The sequence below is a fragment of the Phalaenopsis equestris genome, unplaced genomic scaffold (assembly GCF_001263595.1).
Source record: "Phalaenopsis equestris unplaced genomic scaffold, ASM126359v1 Scaffold225027, whole genome shotgun sequence".
Taxonomy (NCBI): domain Eukaryota; kingdom Viridiplantae; phylum Streptophyta; class Magnoliopsida; order Asparagales; family Orchidaceae; genus Phalaenopsis; species Phalaenopsis equestris.
Window position 1 is genome coordinate 29441 of NW_018243088.1, and position 10338 is coordinate 39778.

The 10338-nt window shown below is 32.3% G+C and overlaps 1 protein-coding gene across 4 annotated transcripts in view; it reads left to right on the top strand.

Moving 5' to 3' along the window:
• Positions 1-10338, top strand: part of LOC110037787 (zinc finger MYND domain-containing protein 15) — a 69028-nt gene that overhangs the window by 26782 nt on the left and 31908 nt on the right. For all 4 annotated transcript variants that reach the window (XM_020742499.1, XM_020742500.1, XM_020742498.1 and 1 more), the window contains exon 6: positions 3416-3503. In XM_020742499.1, the coding sequence (XP_020598158.1) occupies positions 3416-3503 (88 nt within the window). The remainder of the gene's footprint in view (positions 1-3415; positions 3504-10338) is intronic.

The following is a 10338-nucleotide window of genomic DNA, read 5'->3' on the forward strand; positions in this document are numbered from 1 at the left end:
CCCTGTACATAAATAAATTATATTCATATATTTAATATAGGATATATATATATATATATATATATAATTTAATTCAATTTCTTTTTATTTCTTTATTTTAACAGACTATTTTTTTATCTTTTTTAATTATTATAAAGCGTTTTAGATATTAATTTGAAATTTATTTAGTAACTTGTTTGTTTAGATTTATAATTTGAATATACTGTATATGAAATGCTATATGCTTGTTTGAATTGTTAATTTTTTTTATTAACTCATTGAAATACTCGCTAAATTACATAAGCAAGCCAAGTATAAATCAAGTACGATAATTAAAATATTTGAGTGAGCTAAGTATTGCTTAAGCTGGAAATGAATAACTTATATGATCAAGTTAAGTCCAATCCAATCGTTAATCTGCTTGATTACAACCTAAGTGTGATTAATTGTGATTAATTGCTTCAACAAGATGTTATCTCTTGAATTGATTTGTTATTGTTTTCTTCTATACAATTTGTTCTTGGTTAGTTTAATGTTTTTTGATTTTAATAAAAAAACTGTTAGGTTGGAAATATGCTTTTATGAAAAAAAATTCTTTTGTTCTTTGATTTTATTTGTTTCTAAAATTTTATTAAAACATTTGGATTTTGATAAGCAGTGTGAAAGCCTCCTTGAGAGCTTAGAATACCCTGGCAAGGATGGATAATCTGACATATTTTAAATAATTTTTACATACACACAACAAAATTTTTGAATTGTTCTTACCATACATCAATTGAGCCACTAATCCGTAAATGGCAATGATAGATCATTTTGTTAGTTATGATATTTGCAAAAATTTATAATTGTACACGTATGATTTAGAAGCACCTATTACTAAATGCTCTTTTTTTGTTATAAACAAACTTACTTCTATCAGTCATTTACTCGATAGGATTCTTAAATTTATACCAAATTTGCAAAAAATTATATTTGTACTCGTATGATTTAGAAGCACCTATTACTAAATGCTCTTTGTTTGTTATAAACAAACTTACTTCTATCAGTCATTTACTCGATAGGATTCTTAAATTTTTTTTTTGTTAACTAATAATTGCGAGTTATATGTATAACTCTGTGGTTTGATTATAATTCTAAACTTTATTATTTCAAGGAAAAGAATAATATGCCTGACTATTACCATAAATAGAACTGGACAATTTATATCGATAACATTTGTATTTATAATCATCTACATATCATTTAAGAATAGAAAAAATAACATGACATTCAAATGGCATAAAAAACATGAGTTTGAATAGGAGCTATCATATCTTATATTATATTATAATATGACTCTCATAGAAGCATCATTTAATTTGCACTAATTATGACACATTAATATCAATGTCTTTTTCAAACTTATGCCAATATTGAGGCAAGAGAAACTTAAAATTTCTACGCACATGCATAAAGTGTCCCCTACTACTCCTATAAGGGGTTGAACTACATTTTTTAACAGGCATATAACAACATTCCTACCTACCATTTTCCTGCAACCATTTCAATATACATTTTTTTTTCATAATAAATATTGTATATGAGAAATTCATTTGAAATAAAGTGAGTTTTAAGAAACATTCTTGATATAATATGAAGATAATGTGCATGTAAGAAATTTGGTATTTAATTTGAGAGAATTTGCATTGACGAACTCGTAGCAATAACATTATAAAATGCATATAAGAGAATATATCAATCAATGGATTAGATTTAGAAGAAATGATACCATTACTAGAAAATAGAAATACAAGTATTCACTTTTATCTTGGAAGACTTGCCACTTTGGCTTAGTGCTTATAATCATATATTGATATAAGCGGTCCATGTGACTAGTTTATTCAAATCATATATTCACTTTTTTTACAACTTTTTTTTATTGTTTAATAATATTCTTTTTCATTGAAGTATATAAATCATACGTAGTTATTCTTTATTTTATTCAACTACATAAACCAATATTAATCTTTGAAATCTTTAGTTTAATTTTGAATCTAGCATTTGATTAAACTAGCCAACTTCACAAGTCATTCCTATCTCACTTATAACATGACCTTCTTTATTTCACCTTTTTAAATTAAAATTTTAATAATCCAAAATTAACTTTGTTACATAAAAATGCAAAGCTTCAAATAAATTTAAATTTGACATTTCTCATAAATTTAAAGTTTTGTAGTTTACTTATTGTACATATCAAAGACTAAATATCATTTAGCCTTTTTTTCTTGTCTTGTTGTATAGCTTTTTCCTTCCTTTCTTGATCTTGTTTCTTCCACAAAAATCAATGCCTAAGAAAATTATTTGTAAGAAAATATTAGGTTGAGGATTTCTCAAATTGAGAAAGGAGCAATCAGTTTAAACTTTACGTTTGGATTGAGAAGAAAGGAGAAAGAAAAGCCTTGGTTTTCAATTCCTATCACCCTGCCCATGTTTGACTAATCCTCACATTGCTTTGCTGTCATAATGGCATTACCCAGCCCATCGATTTATGCTTGGTTGCTAGTGTTATTCCCTCTACTTGGTTCAGTCCTCTGTTCCTCATGCATTGATATCACTTGAGTTCACTCACTTACAAATCACTTTTCCATTTCTCTCTCGCTCGCTCGCTTACTCATTTCCCTCTTTTTCTCTTGCATCTTTCACTCGATTCCACTTTTAATCAGGTTATCCAACATCTAGTTGACTTAATTTAACTTACCTTAAGTTGATTCAATTTTTATATTTTCTTTGGACTTAAATATTATTTCATTATCAATTAATCTGAGAAACTATTACTTGTTTGCAATGAAATAAAATGAGATGTTGGCTTGATTGGTAGTAGTTATCGACCGATCCTCAATTTTCCTTACATGAATGCATATGATGTGTCATATTAGCGGCAATTAGGAAAGCTAGTAACCATGAGTCATCTTGCATCAACTTCTCATTATACTAGCATGAGACATTATTTCTCTTTCTTTGTTAGTTAGTGCTATTAATTTTGGGAAAAAAATTGATGTCAGAAATTTGATTTTGTCAAAAATAATTCTTTTTTCCCACTGATTTAATTTTTTTTTCAAAATTTTGATAAAACTCTTAGGTTTGACGATCATGTCATTTTCTTTTGGGTTTAAAGACTACTCATGCTTTTCAGCATTTAAGTTCAAGCGATATAGGAATCCTAAATTTTTTGCATACAGCTTGTTACAAATTATGCTATTTTTTGCTCCAAATGCTGTTACTCCAAATATGTATGTTATTTTTATGGATCTGATTTATCCTTTATTTCCATCGAGTGCTTGATGAGTTATCAAAAGTTTGTTGCGCAGATATTTGGTCAAACTATTTGAATGTTTTAATTTAGTTTAAACAAAAATTTTCAACTCTTGATGGAGTTTTGGTATATGCTTAAATACAGCCACTTACAGTCTTTTACTGCGTACAACTCTATGCTTCTCAAAGATCAGTTTCTTCGGCTGTTGGCAAGTTGTACATACATTATCTAGGTAATGTTAATCATCTTTACTCGTGCATTATTTTTTTTTCCGCTAAAGCTTATTGTTCCTTCAATTGTATGCTCTGTGAATTTTATGTTGTTTGCTATCATGAACTGTTTAGTCCATCCTTAGCTCTTTGTTAATACAACTACTACAACAACAACACGTCTTTATCCCACTAAGTGGGTTGGCTACATGAATCATTTTTCTCCATTATGTGCTATTAAAAATACTAGCGAGTGATAAATTTATTGTTACAGGTAGTTACAACAACATATGTCACAGTTATATATATACATAAAAGGTTGTATGAGAGGGCCCAATAGAGGCACCCTACCCATACGATACCAAGTACAGTAGTACCCCAACAAAAAGATACAGATAGACTTAAAAAAAAAAATTAGAACATGCAGAAAACAAGTAGCTAGGGACGAGCCAGCTTAGTCCTGCCTCTTCCTCTAGTTCAGTTTAGTCCTGCCAGAGCGGAGCCAAATAACAGCGGAGCCAAATAACAAATTTTGAAGAGTCGTGTCATTGCCAGGAGTAACCAAAGTATTATTCATTAAGTTTCCATGTTGGGAGTATGCCCCAGCTTTCTTCTTCCGCCGATAAGTGTAAACCTGCCATTCTTCATTTGATGACTTGCTCATGTGATCCTCGGTCTGATTAGATATTAGAACAACAGTGAAGGAAAAACAGTCGTTTTCACAACAATATATTAGAGTGTATGTGAAGTGTGAATTGTCACTTCTGCACCTGATGTTCCTGAATAGGAGCTGCGGGGCTGTCCTCCTAACTTTCAGTCTGAACATTATGCCTTATAGTATGGTCAGAAGATGGGTTCCCAGGGGCAGACACCATTTATTGTCTTGTGGTGATTCTCTCTTCAGGTTGACTGTCTTCAGGTTTGCTGAGAGCTCGTTCAGGCACGTGGGGTGCACTAATAACATGTTCCTGCTTTTGACTATTGATTCTCAACTGTGGGTGCAATCTAAAACATTTCTCTTGCGGCGGGTGTCCATTGCGGGTGTCCAAACATATTGCAGTGCTTGCAGTAGTAAGGTTTTTGTTTCATAATGATTTTTTGCCAATAACCATTGCGAGCAAAGTCAAACAGACTTCTTCTACATCTGGTAGTGTAATATCTCTTTCAATCAAAATCCTTGCAGCAAAGGGCCTTGAGAAATGAACTGTAGGTAAATCTACCTGCAAAGGTTTTCCAAGGATAGCCCCAATTCATATAAGGTAGGTAGGTTAAAGAATTGAAACTTGAGTTCAGATAATGAGAATCAGATAGACGCAATTGAGGGTTCTTGACTGTGATCAAAATTAGAGGTTTATTTGAGCAATTTCATATGTTTGACCTCGATTGTGATGAATTTATTCAAGAAAATTCTTGTGTAATCTTCTTCTACAACAGTTATAGGTTATATGGTGTTGATGATTTTATATGATTATTAATTAGTAAATTGATTTATCAATTTGTTCATCATTTAACAAAAAATGACAGTGAAGTAATTTATTATGTAAGCTTGGGTATATTTAATTCGCTACTAGATGCAAACAAAAGAATAATTAATATGAGAATTCTACTCTCCTCAATAAAAAGAGAGTGAGGGAAATTAACAAATCATCCTATCTCCTATTATTTATTTTTCTATTGTTTTATTCTGTCACTATCTTGCCCATCGTATTATGTCTTTTTCTGATTGTTGTTTTTTTTATTACTTTTCTTCTTTTGGCCCAGCATATCATATTTCCATCCCCATGTATGCTTTATGTTCCTCTAGCAGTCCTTAAAATTTTGTTATGTTACTTTACTCTTCCAAGGAATGCTATAGTTGCTCGTTATTTTTTGCAGAATCCAAATTTCTAGAGATGGCGCCTGGTTTGCATATATTTGAAATCAAATATGAAGGGAGAGACTTCCAACTAAGAAAAAAAAACTAAGAGAATAATAATAAGGTAGCTAAGACAGATCGCTGAGGACTAATTTTTCTCTGTCCACTTCTAAACAATAGTTAGAGTGAAATTCCTATACAAACCTGCAGGAGCCCATCAATCTTAGCCATTCAGAAATTAAACAGTTAGCCTAGAATTAGCATTTAAACAAAAACCATGGGTGCCAACTGACGTTTGATTCATTTAGTCCTGCCATGGCATGTGTCAGGAGCAAGCGGCACATTAATGAACTAGTCAATCACTGTTTGTTATGTGTGCCATTTGACCAACTCAAATGTTTTCAAATGTGTTGAGAACTTACTCAATTCATCTGGGACTTTTTAAAGTCATGAAATAAACCATTCTATGAGCACAAAAATGTTGCATAATTATTTATGTAGTGGGAGTCAATTTGCTTTTTCAATAAAAACTTTGAAATTTGTCATTGATCTTCGGATTGAATAACGCCTATGTTAAAATTTTATTAGGAAACTAACTTTCCTCCAACTTTCCCTTCTCTTTCGCCAAGCCAGAAAAAGTAGTAATCTAGAATTGCAAACATATCGTGACCCGTTTATTCATTAAATATATACATTAATTTTGAAAATTTTAGAAAATTATTAATTTTATAAAAAAAATAATTTTTTTTCTAAATGGCAAATTGGCTTCTGGTGCCTAGAAAATATTTTTTTGCATATATTTTGGCTTTTATAAGTATATAAACCATTATCTAAAGTGAAAAATACTTATTCCATTAGAAAAAAAAATGTAACACCCAAAATTCAAGAAATCAGATAAAGTCCAACACATTTGAAAAATACACAAAATTCTATATCTCTCACAATTCAATCAAAATACATTTATTAAAATTTATACAAGAAATCAATTAATTCCATATAGAACACCATGCATGAATAATGAACGGATTGATAGATATACAATTGAGAAGTTTTAAGTTTTATTAACTTAACTTAATTAATCTTTATCCTAAGCCTCCCTTAATCTCTCGTACCCGCAATATTCCGCATCGTCTCACGCCATTTTATTTGTCGGATGCATTGTATTTCCTCCAAAGCTCCTCGATTTTCCCCTCCCTTTTGCGGTCTCACATGTTTGGAGCTTTCCACAAGGCCTCGCTTGAAATTCGGTCGAGCTACTGTATCAACCTCGCAAACTGGGCGCAGGGCTGAGTGCTGCAGAGCATGATCTAGAGTTTCGAGGCAATTTCTGTAAGTGTGAATCTTTTCTCACGTTATTTGAGACTTTCATTCCCTTCCTTACCCTTCTGATTTGACATTTACCTCATTTTTCTTGTTTTTCTCATTTTTAGCAGCTATCAAAGGCACCAATTTTGTGCCAGAAGAGTTGTAATTGATTTTGTGAGCCTTCGAAAATATTTTAGCATGAAATTAGTGAGAGGAAAAAGTAAAAGTGGTGATTTTAGAAAGGAGAATTTATGCTGAAAAGCCCTTTTGAGGTACATTTTGGCAGATAAAATATCTTTCTAAGTTAATGCATGTTATGAACCTAATTTTATGAAATCTTATGTTTTCTACGAGCCTCATGTTGTCTATACGAGGTGGCGAGCTCGAGACGAGCGTAGGGCGCTTGTCGTAGGGCTGCTCTATCAAATCAGGTGAAATAATCTTGTGTTAATTTATGAAAAATAATATTCTATAGGTTTTCATATGATTTCTATTTTGACACAGGTGCATTTAGAACTTTTTGTATATTGTAAATTGATACCTGCAATTGAAAGTGTGAATGCACATTTACATATCTTACGATACATATAATGCTATGATTAGACTGCACTACATATGACTTTGCATGTGATATGAATTTCCTGTAGGGATTCATTTGTTATGTCTCATGTCTATGCCTATGATACATGTAATGCTTGATAAGGGCTTGATGCACGAGAGATAATTTAAATGTCAAAAGTAATGCTATTGGTAGATTTTAAATGATGTTTGTATGTACATTATATAGGGATGTAGTATTCCCGACTCCGGATATTTATACGAGGACGAAATTCTGTGAACCGTTGGAACTAGAGGTGAGAGAATGTTAGGGAACTGTGAGTATCAGGGGGGCTATTGATAACTGCATGTTGGGAGAAGCCTAACTTTTGTCGATAATTTACATAGCCTTTGGGGCAAGGTTATGACCCATGATGAAAGAAAATGAAAATAGTTGAGAACTAGACATTAAACTAGTGACATTACTAGGAAATGACATTGTTATTATTAACATACTATAAAAAATCTATAAACATGCTTATGAACATACTTTTGATTATACTTATAATTTTATGCTTACGATCTACATGCTACACTATAGTTTTGATTTTTGTAATGTCTGCTCTTTTTCATGTTTTTTCTACCATATTAGCATGTTATTACTTGTGTGTGTAGACATGTACAATTTCCTACGAACATGCACATTGTTTTTTTCCATGTATAAAATTATATGTTAGTCTTGATTTTTTCTTTGAGCTTGTTGCTTATTTTTCATTGTTGTCTTTCAATAGGGGCAACGAGCACAGGGAGAGTAGTCAGGTGTATCTTTGTACATCTTTTACATGATAGTTTCAGGAGCTTGTATGTATGTTTTGGGCTTGTTTTTTTATTATATGGGATTTAGGAGCTCTATATAGTTTTTATGTTTTGGATGATATGATTTTCATGTTTCCGAGTATGTATATGACATGCAATGTGTCACGTAAGTTGTGACGATCTAGTTAGACTAATTCATTACCTACCGGATTTTGAATATAAAAATTAGAATGAGTGCTGGTGAGAGTTGATCTGACTAAATTTTCAGCCTTTGTTGCACCTCGATAGACCCTACCAGGGTGGCTAGTTGGGGTGTGATAAAAAATATACAAAATTTCTATATAATTTTAAATATTTCAAGAAAATATCTCTGATTCATAAGTGAGATATTTGAATTTTGGTCAACGTTGGTGTGGTATGAATTGTTTTGAGGTGAATGCAATTGTCGAGCGCCAAAATTTATTCCTTTAAGTTTGCCAACATGCTCGAACTTTATATATGGGTGTTTACAAGGCAGAAAACATGTATGGACAATCATTATGCCCATGAATAAAACAAAAACTTTGAAATTGCATTATGGCATTGATATTTATGTTAATCCACAGGCAAGCATGCCATTGCATTGGCAAATCCTTAGAGCCACCGAATCAACAAATGATTTTCTTAAAGATTAAATGAACATGGTGGATCTTTTGAATGATTAAAAATGTTGAATGAACAATGCACCGAAAAACATACTGATACGTTGAATATTATATTGATATACTCAAATCTTTCAAGTGGTCCAAACTCATGCCAAGAATTATAATTAGCCCTTAAGTGACCCAATGTGATCATAATGTCCTCCTGTTAGTGATGAATTTCCACAATGCTCTTTAGCAATGAAATGACAAAGTCCTTCAGGGTTTGATTTTTATTTAAATAAACTCATAAGTTTTAATTAGACAACTTTACAAATTTTATTTTGAAGTTTTTTATAAGCAAAGTTATAAATCCCACTGACACTGTTCTAGGGTTCCTAGAAGATGATTAGGAAGTGGATATAGTGGGGAGGTTATTGTGAAATAGCAAGGGAACGATAATATGCGAGATCGACGACATTTGGAAGGGGATAGGAGGCATTTGACTGCTATCCAGGCTGAATAGCTGAGAGGACCACAAAACGCTGACTTGAACGAGACACAATTGCTGAGCGAGATCCACCATCTATTCCTGCAAAAACTACAAACACTATTTTCAAACAAAAGAGGATACAAAGCTCAATAGTGTCAAAAGCAGAGAATTACATCTTTAAAATATATAAACAAACTAAAAATATGCTCTACTAGGTTCCACACAATATATTTATATTAAGACCTAAATTTAACCTTAATTAGAATTGTGGCCCTCAACATACTTCTAAGCTGAGACAAGTTTTAATATTTGTGGTCTCCACCTTTTCTCCATTATAAATTGGCTTCGGTGCTCTTGTTGGGGTATTCTAGCAGCCTGATATGAGATTGAGCTTTGTTTATAAGGTATGTTGGTCACCTGGTGAAGTTGCTATTTCTCCACTTTCAAAGTTAGAGTCCTTAAATCGAGTAGGGACTAATATGAATGTTGCTACACCATATTACTGATAGATGACATAAGTCATTCAAGATATCTTGACACTGTGTGCTTCTCTGGTTTCAACAACTCACATTTCAACGTGAGTTGATCAAATTCAACTATATATTCCTCCACAGAAGAATCTCTCTAGTGCAAGTTGTATAGTTTTATGAACATGCATGTCGGCGTTTAAAAAGGGGGGAGTTACGTTTGGGGGTCGCCCGTAAGAAGCTGTCGGTCGCCGGAATCGAAATCCCGTCACCCGCTTCGGAAGGGCTTTTTAATTTACATATATATATATAATTTTAGAAAAATACGAAATCAAACTGACCTCATATTTTTCACAGTTTAAATGAAAGAGCGCTCTACCTCAAATCCTGTATCTACCCCGAAGAATAAACACAAGACCTGAGGATGAAGCTCGATCAAATAAACTAAGAAAGATATGACGTCCGTTTGGGTCTGCGAAACCATTTTATTTGCCGACAAGTTCCCCTATTTAATACAAATAATTAAATAGGGTTTATTTTAAGCTGGGTTCGGAAAAGCTCCCTATAAGGGCAAGCCCCTATAGTTAATTACATCTCAAATGACCGAAGTCACCTAAGAAAACTCTCGATAAAAATCAGGGGATAATGTCTTCAAAGAGGTCAAAAGGATAGGACTTTACAACGAAATCGGACGAAGAGGTGTGAAGGGGAAAAGCTCAAATCTGGAACATTGTTAAGGAATCCAAATGAAGAGAAACTAGGGGA